This window comes from Halichoerus grypus, chromosome 9 (genome assembly GCF_964656455.1).
Source record: "Halichoerus grypus chromosome 9, mHalGry1.hap1.1, whole genome shotgun sequence".
Classification (NCBI taxonomy): domain Eukaryota; kingdom Metazoa; phylum Chordata; class Mammalia; order Carnivora; family Phocidae; genus Halichoerus; species Halichoerus grypus.
Genome location: NC_135720.1, coordinates 16,614,477 through 16,630,311, shown reverse-complemented (window position 1 = coordinate 16,630,311; position 15,835 = coordinate 16,614,477). Strand labels below are relative to the sequence as shown.

At 38.3% G+C, this 15,835-nt stretch overlaps 1 protein-coding gene across 2 annotated transcripts in view; it reads right to left on the bottom strand.

Annotated features, from left to right (window-relative positions):
* LATS1 (large tumor suppressor kinase 1) overlaps positions 1 to 15,835 on the bottom strand; it is a 50,813-nt gene that overhangs the window by 21,119 nt on the left and 13,859 nt on the right. Inside the window, exons 2-4 of one of the 2 annotated variants that reach the window (XM_078054582.1) lie at positions 11,226 to 11,352; positions 8,308 to 8,781; positions 2,130 to 2,277 (exon numbers count right to left, since the gene is read on the bottom strand). In XM_078054582.1, the coding sequence (XP_077910708.1) occupies positions 2,130 to 2,277; positions 8,308 to 8,649 (490 nt within the window). In that variant the 5' untranslated portion in view covers positions 8,650 to 8,781; positions 11,226 to 11,352. The remainder of the gene's footprint in view (positions 1 to 2,129; positions 2,278 to 8,307; positions 8,782 to 11,225; positions 11,353 to 15,835) is intronic. The other variant, XM_036075028.2, reaches the window with a different exon arrangement.

The window sequence follows — 15,835 nt, the reverse complement described above, 5'->3', positions numbered from 1 at the left end:
TGGCTTTTAAGACACTTTTTTTTTCCCTTCCTCTTCAGCTAATTCTTCTGTCTTTGCAGGCTTATCCTCTCCTGCCAGCTACTAAGTAATAGGCTTGGTTCTAGGCCATCTTGTCATTTTTGTCTACATAATCTCCCTTAATGACCTATTTCATACACAGGGCTAATTGTACATATATCCATCCAGCTCCCTACCTGACATCTTCACTTGGGTAACTCAATGAACCTAACTCAACCTGAGGTAAAAAACCAGACTTATGATCTTTTTCCATCAAATCCTGTTCTCTCTTAGCATTCACTTTTATAGTGTGGGGTATCGCCATACTGCATCTATATTTCTGCACCAGAAGCATAGGAATCATTCCTCTCCATTATCACCCCTTGTATGTAATTTATCACCGGGTCCTTGTCAACTTTACCCCTCTCATCTCTCTTAATTCATTCACTTTTCTCCACTGCCCTCTTCCAGTCTAAATAACCTTTGTTTCCTGGGAACTACTGTATCTCTTATCCAGTCTATCCCAATACCCAACCCCCAATCCATTCTTATCCACTGCAGCCATCTTTTTGAAACACAAATCTAATCATATCATTACACTGCCTGAAGTTTCCCTAACTTCCTGCTGCTCTTAGGATAAGATCAACACACAGTCCTGCATAGTCAGGCCCTATGTATTTCTCTAGTCCTATTGCATACTCTTGTTTTCAGTTCTTCCAGTGTAGCATCAAAACCTGCCAAACAGGCCATGCATAGGGACACCGTTCCTCACTAAACCCTTCCCATTAACTTTAGTCTTTCTTCAGCTATCAGCTCTACTATCAGTTTCACAGGAAGGTTTTCTCTGATCTCCTTGATTAAGTCAAAAAACCCTTTATGATATGAGTCTACAGTACCGTATAACTCACCCCACTTCATTCACATGTATGTAGCTGTAATCCTATGTGTATTTATTTGTGAGAGGGTTTGATCTCCCTTACCAGAATGTCAGCTCTACAAAATGGCAAGAACTTTATACCCAATGCTGAGCAAAGGGCCTGAAACAGTGGTGAACAATAAAATTTTGCTGAATGAAAAGAATGAATAAATAAGGCCTCTTATAAATCAATAAAAAAGGATGAACACAAAATTAACAAAGAATAAAAATGCCAATTAAAAAATAACCAATAAATAAATAAGTAAATAAAAATAATTGATAACCAAATGTTTAACACCAGTGATCAAAGAAATGTGAATATAAAACAAGACAGTAATTCCACAGCCATTAAATATATAAAAATCATAATACCTAGGATTTACAAATATAGGCAGTCTTATATTAAACTGATCAGGAGAATATAAGTTGGGAATACCTTTCTAGACAGCAATATCTAAGAAAAACCTTAAATTTTTGCAAGACTTTGAAAATTTTCTTCACAAAATCATCAGGAATGTACAAAGATTTAGGTACAAAAGGATTTACTGCAATGCTGTCTATAATGGCAAAAAAGAGAAACAAGGCAAATGTCAGAGAGACTGGTTACATAAGGTATGTGATAAATCTAACAAAATGTAGTTACTAAAATTATTTTGTAGACCATTTAATAACAAGGAAAGTTATGCACAGTATATTAAGTGAATCAAGTAGGTTTTAGTATGACCTCATTTTTTTGCTTAATCAGTAAGAATCAAAATACACATGTAAACCCACTCAGGTTTTCCACAGGAAAGAAGACTGAGAAACAAAACACACCAAAATCTTGTAGGTATTTATAGTGATGTCTTCTTTTTCCTTACTTACTTTCTAAATATTCTGTGATGAACAACTTTCACTCTTATAATAAAACAAGATTATAAAAAGAAAAAAAAGAATAGTTTGAATATGGTATCTGTGGTAAAAAAAGAAATATTTCAGCTTCAGTATAACCAATCAAGTAGTTTTCAACCTCAGCGGCCGCTTATCAGAATTACTTATGAAACCTTAAGGGCCCCATCCTCAAATTCATTTTGGTATAACACTATCATGCTATTACCTTGACTAGACTTTCACTTACTGCGATGCTCTTAACAATTTCTAAGACTAAAGAGTTGACGTAGATAAATATTTTAAAACAATACTATAAGAAACGAGAAAAAAAAGTCTGATTGATCACCTGGTTTCAAGCTGGCATTGACAGGTCTGGCAGCTGCTGCGGCCATCTGTTCCCGGCGAGGATCTTGGTAACTCATTTTACTAATGAATTCAATTGCTGCCTCTATACTTCTGTTATTAGTTTTCTGAAGAGCTTGTATAACCATATCCTGATATGAAGTTTAAAAAAAAGAAACAAAGTTTAAACCTTATAATTAAGAGAGAAAGAGCACTATGAGCTTCACTAGAGAAATTCATAATTATGAAGCACAGGGCCCCAAACCATAATATTAATGTCCTGTTTGTAAAACTACTATAAACATCCATATAATCTCAAAGTAAAAAAGAAAACAAACGCTCAAATTCCTCAAATATTTCTTTAATATTTTCACCTTTATGTAACGTATCACTTTTTTCTTATAGGATTAGCTTCTGGGGACAATCATAACAACAGAACTCTGATTATTTCTCATTCTTTATTTCATCCTTATACAAACAAAGAGACTATCAGATTGTTAAAACGGTATCAGTCAAAATACTGGAAACCACTCTTTTGTATCATTAAAACATTTTAGTAAAGCACCTTTGTCACTGGGTTTACTAAAAAAGCTATGTAGTTCTGATTTCTATCAGATTTCTATCTAAAAGAGCTATGTAGTTCTGATTTCTATCCTCTTAGAGCTTACATTTTCAGAGAACCTTATTTACAAGGACATAAATCTAGGACAAATGGTATAAGAAAAACACTTAGAGTGTATATGATTATCTGATGACTTTAGGAGGCTACATGGTATGATGAAAAAGCAGAGAATCTGGAATCAAACAGAAGTGAGTTTGAGTTCCATTACTATGCTTTTGTTTTTTATGCTTAGAAGCAAAAATACACTCCAGTGATTGCAGATTTATTTACTTTAGAACTGTGTGAACTCTGGCAGATTATTTAACATTTTAGAGCTTAATTTCTTCATCTGCAATATACTTACAGAATTGATGTGAGGCCTAAATAAGAAAACATGTAAAAGCACATAAGTACAGTGCCTAGAGATTAGATGTGGGTTGTCCTCCTGCTCTGCTCCTTGCCCTTTAAATGTAAACATAAATCATACACTAACATACAGAACGCATACGGATAGGCTTTTTTCAAGAGAGAAGCAGCTATTTACTTGCCCTAGAGGAGCTAGTATTTCAAACAATATTTTAAAATGGGAATGGAATAGTAAGACCAGTGGGTGAACAGGCTACTGACAGATGATCCTCCTAAAGAAATGACTAGGGTGAGACCAACCACAAAAAAAAAAGGTTGTGGCAGGGGCGCCTGGGTGGCTCAGTTGGTTGAGCATCTGCCTCCGGCTCAGGTTATGATCCCAGGGTCCTGGGATCAAGCCCCGCGTTGGCAGGTTCCCTGCTCAGCGAGGAGTCTTTCTCCCTCTACCCCTCCCCTCTGCTCGTGCTCTCTCTTGCTCTCTCAAATAAACAGAACCTTAAAAAAAAAAAAAAAAAGGTTGTGGCAGAGACTTGCTGCCTATTCAAGATTCATTCTCCCTTTCCTAGAAAAAGCTACTGATTTTGTTGGAAGAATCCTTCCTTATAGCTACAGTGGCCACATGACAATTCTGGCAATGAAAGAAAAGCAAGGGTTTCTGGAAAAATGTTGCTATCCCTGCTTTAGGTACGAGTACTTCCTGTATCCTGTTTCCTAGACGACAGATCTCACATCTGTGCTACAGCATGATGCCACAAAGAAGGAACATTCAAGAAATTCATGAGTCCTAGGTTCTGACATCTTTAAGAGTGGACCAATACTAGCTATATAAACTGAGTCACTATTTTGTTTAGAGCATTATTATTTGGATTTTTGTTAAAAGCAACCAAACTCAATCCTTAACTGATAAAAAAGTCCAGTGTGATCACATTTTATGCCAATCAGATTTCCGCAAGTTTGTAGTGAGATACAAAGGAATTAAGTCTCACTTTGTGTGCAAATTTAAAATAATTCAGGGGCACCTGGGTGGCTCAGTCGTTAAGCGTCTGCCTTCGGCTCAGGTCATGATCCCAGGGTCCTCGGATCGAGCCCCGCATCGGGCTCCCTGCTCAGCGGGAAGCCTGCTTCTCCCTCTCCCACTCCCCATTTGTGTTCCTACTCTTGCTCTCTCTCTGTCAAACAAATAAATAAAATCTTTAAAAATAAATGAATGGGGCGCCTGGGTGGCTCAGTCGTTAAGTGTCTGCCTTCGGCTCAGATCATGATCCCAGGGTCCTGGGATCGAGCCCCGCTTCAGGCTCCCTGCTCAGCGGGAAGCCTGCTTCTCCCTCTCCCGTTCCCCCTGCTTGTGTTCCCTCTCTCGCTGTGTCTCTCTCTGTCAAATAAATAAATAAAATATTTTAAAAAAATAAAAAAATAAAAAATAAAAAATAAAAAAATAAAAATAAATGAATGAATGAATGAAATAAAATAATTCAAATCACTCCAAATTAAAATTCAACAGGGAGGGCTTAACTTTAAAACTGGTTAAGCCAAATGAACTGTATTGATGCTACTATCACACAGCAGTGTCATCTCACTTGGTAAGAAAACTGGCACCCACCATCCTTTTTCAATATTGTGGGAACGATATTTTTTTTTTTTTTTTAAAGATTTTATTTATTCATTTGAGACACAGAGATAGAGAGAGAGAGAGAGAGAGAAAGCATGAGCAGGGAGAGAGGCAGAGGGAGAGGGAGAAGCAGGCTCCTCGCTGAGCCAGGAGCCCGATGTGGGGCTCGATCCCAGGACCCTGGGATCATGACCCGAGCTGAAGGCAGACGCTTAACCATCTGAGCCACCCAGGCGCCCCAACGATATTTTTTTTTTTTAAAGATTTTATTTATTTGAGAGAGAAAGAATGAGAGAGAGAGAACATGAGAGGGAGGAGGATCAGAGGGAGAAGCAGACTCCCTGCTCAGCAGGGAGCCTGATGTGGGACTCGATCCTGGGACTCCAGGATCATGACCTGAGCCGAAGGCAGTCGCTTAACCAACTGAGCCACCCAGGCGCCCCATGGGAACGATATTTTTGTTAAATGCACTAGAATTTCAGCTGGTGACTAATATGCTGGCTTTTATTTTTGAATATTATTGCTGTTATGTTAAACTGTTTCTGGCATCTGTTAATAATATCGACCAAAGTTCTGTAGGTGGGGCTGTTGGTGCCAGTGTGAAAAAGAGCACCCTTAAATCAGTAACTTTGGAATCCAAGTCTTATGTGATAAGAAAACATCGTGTCCACATTACTATGGTTTTTTCCATGCTTAGCAGCAAAAATACACTCGTTGATTGTAGACTTATGTGCCCCAAGAACCCATCAATTCTGTTTAACATTTATTCCTACCAAGAAACTAATCTTGAAATACTTGAGGTTTTAATTTTTACAGGCTACTAGAAACATTCTCAAAAAACTGCAACTGCCTTGAACCTGACATAGCTAAAGGAATAGATAGGGTTTATGAAACGATAAAATAATGAAGACTAGATAAAAATTTTATTTAAAAAAAAAATTTTTAAAGATCTATTTATTTGAGAGTGAGTCAGCAAGCAAACAAGTGGGTGGGGGGGAGCAGAGGGAGAGGGAGAGAGAAACCCAAGCAGGCTCAACAGAGTGCAGAACCCAACGAGGGCTCGATCTCACCACCCTGACATCGTGACCTGAGCCAAAGCCAAGAGTTAGACACTTAACCGAATGCACCACCCAGACGCTCCTGGATAAAAATTTTAAAGTACCAAGTTAGGATTTTAAACAAATTCTGCAATATAATGAGAAGCTATTAGAATGAGTGATTTAAGGAGACAGAAGTAAATATTGCCATATTCTTTATATCACCGTGGGGATAAATAATACCCTAACTTCATTATTTGGACAAATGAGAATTGATAAATGTCTAAATGCTTTTAGGAAAGCAACCTTGCTTAAGGGGTTATGAATGTCATAAGGTGACAACTGTGAAATGTGTGATTGTAATAAAGCTAACGTATCTTTGTAATGAGAAGCCATTATTATTATTTCCAAGAGATAAAGAATAGGGCATTGACCTAAGTGAAGTAAGTCAGAGAAAGACTAATACCATATGATTTCACTTACATGTGGAATCTAAGAAACAAATGAACATACAAACAAACAAAAAAACCATACTCTTAAATACAGAGAAAAAACTGTTGGTTGCTAGTGGGGAGGTGGCTTGGGGGATGAGCAAAATAGATAAAGAGTATTGAGAGGTACAAAGTTCCAGTTATAAGTAAATCATGAAGATGGAAAGTATAGCACACAGAATATACTCAGTAATATTGTAATAACATTGTATGGTGACAGATGGTGACTACACTTATGGTGGTGAGCACTGTGTAATGTACAGAGCTGTCTATAGAACCGTGGAATCAACATGTTATACACCTGAAACTAATGTAACATCATATGCCAATTATGCTTAAAAATAAAAACAACAGAGCATTGACTAATGCTTAGATTTCTTAAAACTGTCTACATTACAAGGAATTTTTAAGTACCTTAAAGGAATAGACCATGTTTGGTATACGACTCACTACAGTGATCAAAGGGTTCACACATAGTAAGAGCTCCAGAAATACGTATCTATTGAGGTGACTTACCTGACATAACATAATACCACTTAAGGGCCTTTACAGCCATGTGATTTTTTTAAACTCTCTTTCCCTAGCAATATATAATGGGAACGAATAAGGTCAATGACTCATTCCTTTTTTTTTTTTAAGATTTCATTTATTTATTTGAGAGAGAGCATGAGAGAGTATGAGCGGAGGGGAGGGGAGAAGGGGCCTGCAGGGCTCGATGCAGGGTTGGATCCCAGAACCCTGGGATCATGACCTGAGCTGAAGGCAGACGCTTAACAGACTGAGCCATCCAGGTACCATGATTCATTCCTTTCATTTTTCTTTGCCTTCTGGCTAAGAGATTAGGAAGAAAGTACTCTGGAGAAACTCCATGTTAAGCCATTTCCTTAATCCTCCAACTACTAACCAGGAAAACATCACAGGTCCTCTCCTCTTTTCTCTCTCGATATTTTCAGGTGCAAATCCAATTATTTTTAGAACACTTAACATAAAAATGATAGGAAATAATGTTAGTCAAATGGATGAACAGGGTACGCCAGAAAAGACTCATCTTTTTTCTCTATAGTTTGGTTGAAATCTTCCTTTTCAAATCCTTTACTATAATGCATACTTAAGTTCTGAATTTTAACCGTAGAGATCTCTGAAAATGTGGTCACCAAATTATTAACGATAATGAAAGAATTTTAAAGGTAATTATCTTTATGTAGTAGAGCTAAAGATAATTTCCAGTGTTTTCCTTACACTTTTTAATTTTTAACAGGAAATAGGTATTTTTATAAGCACAAAAAGTTACTATAATTTCAAGGAAAACTTAATTAACACTTGCTCATTCACATTTAGTTACATTTTCCATGGCAATTTGTATCCAAAATGATCTCTGCCACCTAAAATATTCACAGAAAGTATGTTATCATGGAAAATAAATTTTATAATCTAAACATTATAGATCTAAACATATATGATTATAAATATATATATGTGCAATGAAAAACTCAATGTGAATTTTAAAGGTAAATATTAAAGATTTGGCATAACTAACATGAACTAAAATTTCATTACAATAAAACTTCAAAATTCTAGCAGACTGAGCAACATGTAAATTTTTCGTTTTTGTGAATTTGAGATTTGGGCCTGAGAATGATGTGAACATAGCTGCTTAATGAAATCCTGATTTAAAAAAAAAAAAAAATGAAATCCTGATTCTACTTCTTTCTCTGTAGTATGAACTTAAACTTCATAAACTGTCATTTTCACACAGCCACTTGGCTCCCCAGAGCTCCTACAGCAGAGACCTCCCTCCCTACCTACTCTGTCCTCCCCTGTAGCTTTCAACTGCACTTCCATCTGACTTCATGACTTGACCTTTTAAATCCCAGAAACCACAGAGAAAACTAAAGAAATAATTATTTTGTTTTACTAATTAATGGAATTGTAGACAACATTCTTTGCTGATTAGAATATACAAATTTGTATACACAGTTAAATTCTCTCAATGGAAACATTTGGGTAGGAGATTATCAAAATAGTCTTATGTAGTGTAAGTAAGAAAAATCCCTTCTTTTGTCTTTCAAAATTCCTACCTCATCAAATCCAGCAGCTTGCAAGTCTTGAAGCATTTGTGGATTAACTTCTGAAGTACTCCGACTTGTTTCATTCGCAAATGGTTGCAGAGAGTTTCGAATTTCCAGCAAGGCTTTATGATGCGTCCCAAATTTGGGTGGATTTCTGACTTGTCGAGGATCTTCAGCTGACATTTTATTCATGTTATGCTCAGCCTTAGCAGCATCTGATGGTTTGGATAAATTTCTAAGGGATTCCCGAATTTCTTGCAACATCTGCCGGCTACTGCCAGTGTAGTTACTGGCAGGAAAGGTCTTAGGCCTCATTTGTCTATATCCTTCTGGCTTTTCACTCCTCTTCATGAAAACATCTATATTTATAACCCACACAAAGGATTTCTTTGATCCAGAACTTTCTCTTGAGCAAAACTGAAAAAGATGCTTTGCAGAAGTCCCCAGGAATGATGAAATTCTTTACAATCTAAATAATTAACCCTATAAAAGAAAAAAAAAGCCATAAAGTGATTAACTGATAAAGTAGTACCATGTGTTTGAGGGAAAACAGAGCAGAGACCTGGGTTATAGTTCTGGCTCCATTGAGGATTACTGTACATGGGGCGCCTGGGTGGCTCAGTCGTTAAGCATCTGCCTTTGGCTCAGGTCATGATCCGGGGTCCTGTTCTGTGGGAAACCTCCTCCCTCTCCCACTCCCCCTGCTTGTGTTCCCTCTCTCGCTGTGTCTCTGTCAAACAAATAAATAAAATCTTAAAAAAAAAGGAGGGGGGGGCGCCTGGGTGGCTCAGTCGTTAAGTGTCTGCCTTCGGCTTAGGTCATGATCCCAGGGTTCTGGGATTGAGCCCCACATCGGGCTCCCTGCTCTGCGGGGAGCCTGCTTCTCCCTCTCCCACTCCCCCTGCTTGGTGTTCCCTCTCTCTCTGTGTCTCTCTCTGTCAAATAAATAAATAAAATCTTTAAAAAAAAAATTAAAAAAAAAAAAAAGATTACTGTACAGCCAGGAAAAGTTAGTTAACCTCTCTGTGCCTATTTCCTAATCTATAAAATTACATCAAGTACTGGTTATGATAAAATATAATTTTAAGAGTGCTTAGTAAACTGGGGTGCCTCACTGGCTCAAAGACCATGCAACTCTTGATCTTAGGGTCATGAGTTCAAGCCCCATGTTGGGTGTAGAGATTACTTAAATAAATTAAAAACTTAAAGAAAAAAAGGAGTGCTTAGTAAGCATATAAAGTATATACAGACACAAGGATTACCAAGTGAATGATACAATGGACAGCCTCTCATTAACTTCACCTTGCAGTTCCAATTCTAGATTTTAAAATTGGACTTTGGGGCGCCTGGGTGGCACAGTCGGTTAAGCGTTTGACTCTTGGTTTCAGACTCAGGTCATGATCTCAGGGTTGTGAGATCGAGCCCTGTGTTGGGATCCATGCTCAGCACAGGGTTCTGCTTGAGATTCTCTCTCTCTCCCTCTGCCCCTCCCACTCATGCTCTCTCTCTCTAAATAAATAAATCTTAAAATAAAATAAAATTAGACTTCAAGTATAAGATTTCTTTAGAAGAAACAGTACTGTTGCTTTAGAAAGGTTTTTAAACCACTAGTCCAGAAGATACCTTTATGCTTTAAAAAACAGATGCTTGAGCTTATTTCACCAACTGTGGACTGGGACTCTAAGTTTATTAATGACAGGACAGGGAAAGGATGTCTGTGGACAACTTGTCTTATGCCTCACTTAATGCATGAATGTCTTTTAAAACACACTAGAATTTGCAATGACGTGGATGGAACTAGAGGGTATTATGCTAAGCGAAATAGGTCAATCAGAGAAAGACAATTATATGATCTCACTGATATGCAGAATTTGAGAAACAAAACAGAGGATCACAGGGGAAGAGAGGAAAAAATAAAACAAGATGAAACCAGAGAGGGGGGCGCCTGGGTGGCTCAGTCGTTAGGTGTCTGCCTTCGGCTCAGGTCATGATCCCAGGGTCCTGGGATTGAGCCCCACATCGGGCTCCCTGCTCGGCAGGAAGCCTGCTTCTCCCTCTCCCACTCCCCCAGCTTGTGTTCCCTCTCTCGCTGTGTCTCTCTCTGTCAAATAAATAAATAAATAAATAATCTTAAAACAAACAAACAAACAAAAAAGAAACCAGAGAGGGAGACAAACCATAAGGGACTCTCAATCATAGGAAACAAACTGAGGGTTGCTGGAGGGGATGGAGGTAGTGTGGGATGTGGTAACTGGGTGACGGACATTAAGGAGGGCATGTGATGTAATGAGCACTGGGTATTATATAAGACTGATGAATCACAGACCTCTACCTCTGAAATCAATAATACATATGTTAATTAACTGAATTTAAATTAAAAAAAAAAACTGGGAAAAAAAAACATACTAGAAGAACAGTCACCTAAAGTCTACTTAAATATCCTCACTGATAGGGAAATCACTAATGCAAGAAAGCCATTCTACTTGTGACCTGCAGCAAGTGTTAAAGATGTTTTCTTTCCATGGAGCATCGTGAAATCCCGCTCAGTACATGCTGAGAGGTAATAAATAATTTCTTTCCATGGAGCATCGTGAAATCCCGCTCAGTACATGGGCCGGTAATAAATAATTTTGCCTACATCCTTATCTAACTATCCTAACAGCCCTGTGAAGAAGGTTTACTATCTCTGCTTTGTACATGAGGAAACAGGTTCAGAGAGTTTGGGAAAAACAGTTTGTAAGTGGTACCACTGGGATGTGAAACATTGCTAATTATCATCTACTAGGAGCCTATTTCTATTATATTTTTTTAAGTAATCTCTACACCAATGTGGAGCTCGAACTTACAACCCCTAGATCATGAGTCACAAGCTCAGGGCGCCTGGGTGGCTCAGTCGGTTAAGTCTCTGACTCTTGATTTCGGCTCACGTCATTATCTCTCAGGGTCGTGAGATTGAGCCCTGTGTTCAGCTCTGCGCTGGGCATGGAGCCTGCTCGGGATTCTCTCTCTCTCTCCCTCCATCCCTCTCCCAGCACGCACATGCTCTCTTTCTCTCTAAAAAAAAAAAAGAAAAAAAAGATCGACTGAGCCAGCCAGGTGCCCCATAACTATTCTTATAAATGTAATCACCATTCATGTTACATAAAAAGGTCTACAGGCAAATATAAATACATCCTCCTAGTCATTTAGGTCTCAGCCTTATGTTACCTCCTCAATAGCTCTCAATGACTGGTCACCTAATTACCCTGTTTTACTTTCTTAATAGTACTTACTACTATCTAAAATTATCGTAATTGTTTAGTTGTTAATTGTCAATCTTCCCTCACTGACATAAAAGCTCCATGAGAACAGAAGACGTTATTTGTCTCATAACCACTGTCTGTTCAATGCTATCAGAGACTGACACATAGTGAGCCCTCAATAAATGTATATGTTGACAAATGAAATACACGTGTCTCCTAAACAACCCCAGTTCCTTTAAAGATTTATTTATTTGAGAGACAGAGCAAGCATGACTTGGGGAGGGGCAGAGGGAGGGAGACAGGAAGAGAATCTGAAGCTGGAGCCCTATTGGGGGTGGGGGGCTTGATCTCATAACCCTGAGACCATGACCTGAGCCAAACACAAGTTAGAAGCTTAACTGACTGAGTCACCCAGGTACCCCTAAATGTTCCTAATTCTAGCCATACTCTTCTGGATAATGCTCTAGTTTGTCAAAATCCTAGAGATGCCAGAAAGTAACAGAAAAACAAAAAAATTATTCAAGTACCTGTTCTGTTAATTTTAGCAATGTGAACTTAGGTATTTATTTCTCTCAAAAACTGTCTCCTGAGGCATAAAATGGTTGGAATAACAAGGTTTACCTTAAGGCTTGAATAAGGATTATGAGGAACAGTGCAATACAACTAAAGGAACACAAGGGTTCGAAGATGAAGGATGCTCCTTGCAACACCATTTATAACGGCAAAACATGATTATCAGTCTAGATGCTCATCAGTAATTGAGCAATTGACAGTACATCTATATGTGATGAAGCAGATGTTAAAAAGAATGATGCAATTCTATCTAAATGTACTGACAAGAATAGATACCCATAACACATTCTTTTTTTTTCTTTTTTTATAGATTTTATTTATTTACTTGACGGAGAGAGAACACAAGCATGGGGAGCAGCAGAGGGAGAGGGAGAAGCAGGCTCTGCGCTGAGCAGGGAGTTCGATGGGGGGCTCAATTACAGGACCCCGGGATCATGACCTGAGCTGGAGGCAGACGCTTAACCAACTGAGTCACCCAGGTACCCCCTCATAACACATTCTTAAGCAAAAAGGGCAAGTTTCAAAACACTACAGATAAAATAAAGCCATTTTCTATTTTAAAATTAGATTATTATTATGGTTGTATAGCTCTGGAAATGAACCCTGAACAACCACTGAATTGTATACTTTATTTATTTTTTTATTTATTTATTTGACAGAGACACAGTGAGAGAGGGAACACAAGCAGGGGGAGTGGGAGAGGGAGAAGCAGGCTTCCTGCTGAGCAGGGAGCCCGATGCGGGACTCAATCCCAGGACCCTGGGATCATGACCTGAGCCGAAGGCAGACACTTAATGACTGAGCCACCCAGGCGCCCCTGAATTGTATACTTTAAATGAGTAAATTTTATGGTATATAAATTATATCTTATAGCTGTTAAAAATAAACACTTTTGGGGGGCTCCTGGGTGGCTCAGTCAGTTAAGCGTTCGACTCTTGATTTCGGCTCAGGTCACAATCTCAGGGTCATAAAATTGAGCCCCATGTCAGGCTCTGTGCTGGGCATGGAACCTGCTTAAGATTCTCTCTCTCCCTCTCCCTTTGCTCCCCTCTCCACCACTCTTCCTTCTCACAAACAAAAAAACCCACAAACAAAAAACCAAACACTCTTCTATTTTTAAAAATTACACTTATGGATGTTAATTATACATACACATAAACAACTGTCTGCAGCAGGCCTGAAAAAGGATGAAGTCCTGAAACAGACTATCAGAGGCAGTTTCGTGATGACTTTGCCTCAGTAATCAGTTCTTAGTTAATTATGATCAATCCAATTCTACTTAACAAGCAGCACGTATTTCATTTTTTAAAAACAAAAATGATGAACTCTGTCATTGTACTGCTGAAAATTACACATATTCTGTCTACAACATAACCCAATCTACTGATAACTACTTCATAAATGAAATAAAGATGGACACATCTTATGCTTTTATGAAGAAAGCTGGTCCCTAATGATAAGCAGTTTTCCCCTAAGCCTTCCCAAAATATTAATAGCCTACTAATGAAATTTTTTAGGTTTCACATTTAGCTCACCAGTCTAAAATTTACAGAATTCCCCTCGTGCCCTTCCTGAAAGTGAAAATATTTTCCATTTCCTGTTCCGCAACCTATCATTTCTCTGCAATCAAGGATTAACAATAGTGGTTATGCAATGTCATGTGTCAGTTCTCTCAATATCTGAGTTATATTTCATTCATAGCATCTAAGCATTCCATTACTAAGTCACTTATTTTGGGTTTCAACTCCAAGTTTAGTACCATTTTACTATTAGTATTTTACCATTTCCAGTATCATTCTCCTTGACAGAGAAGATAAAAATTAACAAAATAAGCATAACTTGCTTTTCTCTGTCAATACACAACATTTGCTTCCATTCCTAACACAGAGCCTGGTAAACAGTAAGCAGTGCAAAAATATCTGCTGAACTAATAAATGCAAGTGATTTATCCCTTCTTTTTACTCTTAAAAAACTATAATCTTAGTTTTGTCTAATTATACAAAAATGCATCCTTATTGAAAAACTTAAATATTATATAATATAAAGTAGAAGTCCCTCATAATTCACCTCCCTCAACAGTAAGAATCACTTCAGTAGCCTGAATAATGACATCCTAAAAGATATTTACTTCCTAATCCCTAGAATCTGTAAATGTTATCTTATTTGGAAAAAGGGACTTTGCAGATGTCATTAAGGATTTTGAGATGGAGAAATTATCATGGATTATTCAGGTAAGCAGTGCACACAATTACAAGTGTTCTTCTGAGAAGGGGGAGATCGGATACACACAGAAGGGGAAGAGGCAATGTGTCCGAGGGGACAGAGACTGAAGTGATGTGGTCAGAAGCAAGGAATGCCAGCAGCCAAAATGGCAAGGAACGGATTTTCTCCTAGAGCCTCTTGGAGGAGAGTGGCCTTGTCAGCACCTTGATTTTGGGCCAGTGATACTGATTTTGGATTTCTGGCCTCCAGAACTTTAAGAGAATAAATGTATGCTTTTTAAGTCCTCACGTGTAGTGATTTGTCATGTAAGTTGCAGGAAAGTAATAAAATCACTATTAATACTGCATATTCTAGACATTTTTCCAAAGAAGACATACAAATGGACAACAGATACATGAAAAGATGCTCAACATCACTAATCATCAGGGAAATGCAAACCAAAACCACAAGAAGCTATCACCTTATACCTGCCAGAATGGCTAGAATCAAAAAACAAGAAATAACGTTGATGAGGATGTGGGAAAAAGGAACCCTAGTACCCTGCTGGTGGAAATGTACATTGGTGCAACCACGGTGGAAAACAGTATAGATGCTCCTTAGAAAATAAAAAATAGAAATACCATACAACCCAGTAGTTCCATTACTGAGTATTTACCCAAAGAAAACGAGAACCCTAATTAAAAAAGATATATACAGGGGCGCCCGGGTGGCTCAGTCGTTAAGTGTCTGCCTTCGGCTCAGATCATGATCCCAGGGTACTGGGATTGAGCCCCACATCGGGCTCCCTGCTCTGCGGGAAGCCTGCTTCTCCCTCTCCCACTCCCCCTGCTTGTGTTCCCTCTCTCATTTTGTCTCTGTCAAATAAATAAATAAAATCTTTAAAAAAAAAAAAAGATATATGCATCCCAATGTTTATTGCAGCATTATTTATCATAACCAAGATATGGAAGCAACCTAGGTGTCCAATGACAGACGATTGGATAAGGATGATGTGGTGTATACATATATATATATATATATATATACACACATACACACACACACACACACAAAACGTACTATTACTCAGCCATAAAAAAGAATGAGATCAGGGGAGCCTGGGTGGCTCAGTGGGGTAAGTGTCTGCCTTTGGCTCAGGGCATGATTCCAGGGTCCTGGGATCAAGCCCCATGTTGGGCTCCCTGCTCAGCAGGGAGTCTGCTTCTCCCTCTCCTTTTGTCCCTCTCTCCCACTTGTGCTCTCTCTCTTAAATTAATAAATAAAATCTTAAAAAAAAAAACCAAAAAAACCAAAATGGGATCACAAAATATGACATCATTTTTATATAATACATGAATTTATAAGAAGAGAATGCTGTGTTGCCCAAACTTACCTGACCAAAGAACTTTTTTCCTTCCGATCATTTCATGAGATTCATTTCTATGGAATATATTTTAGAAAATGCTGGGCCAGGGGCACCTGAGTGGCTCAGTTGGTTAAGCGTCTGCCTTTGGCTCAGG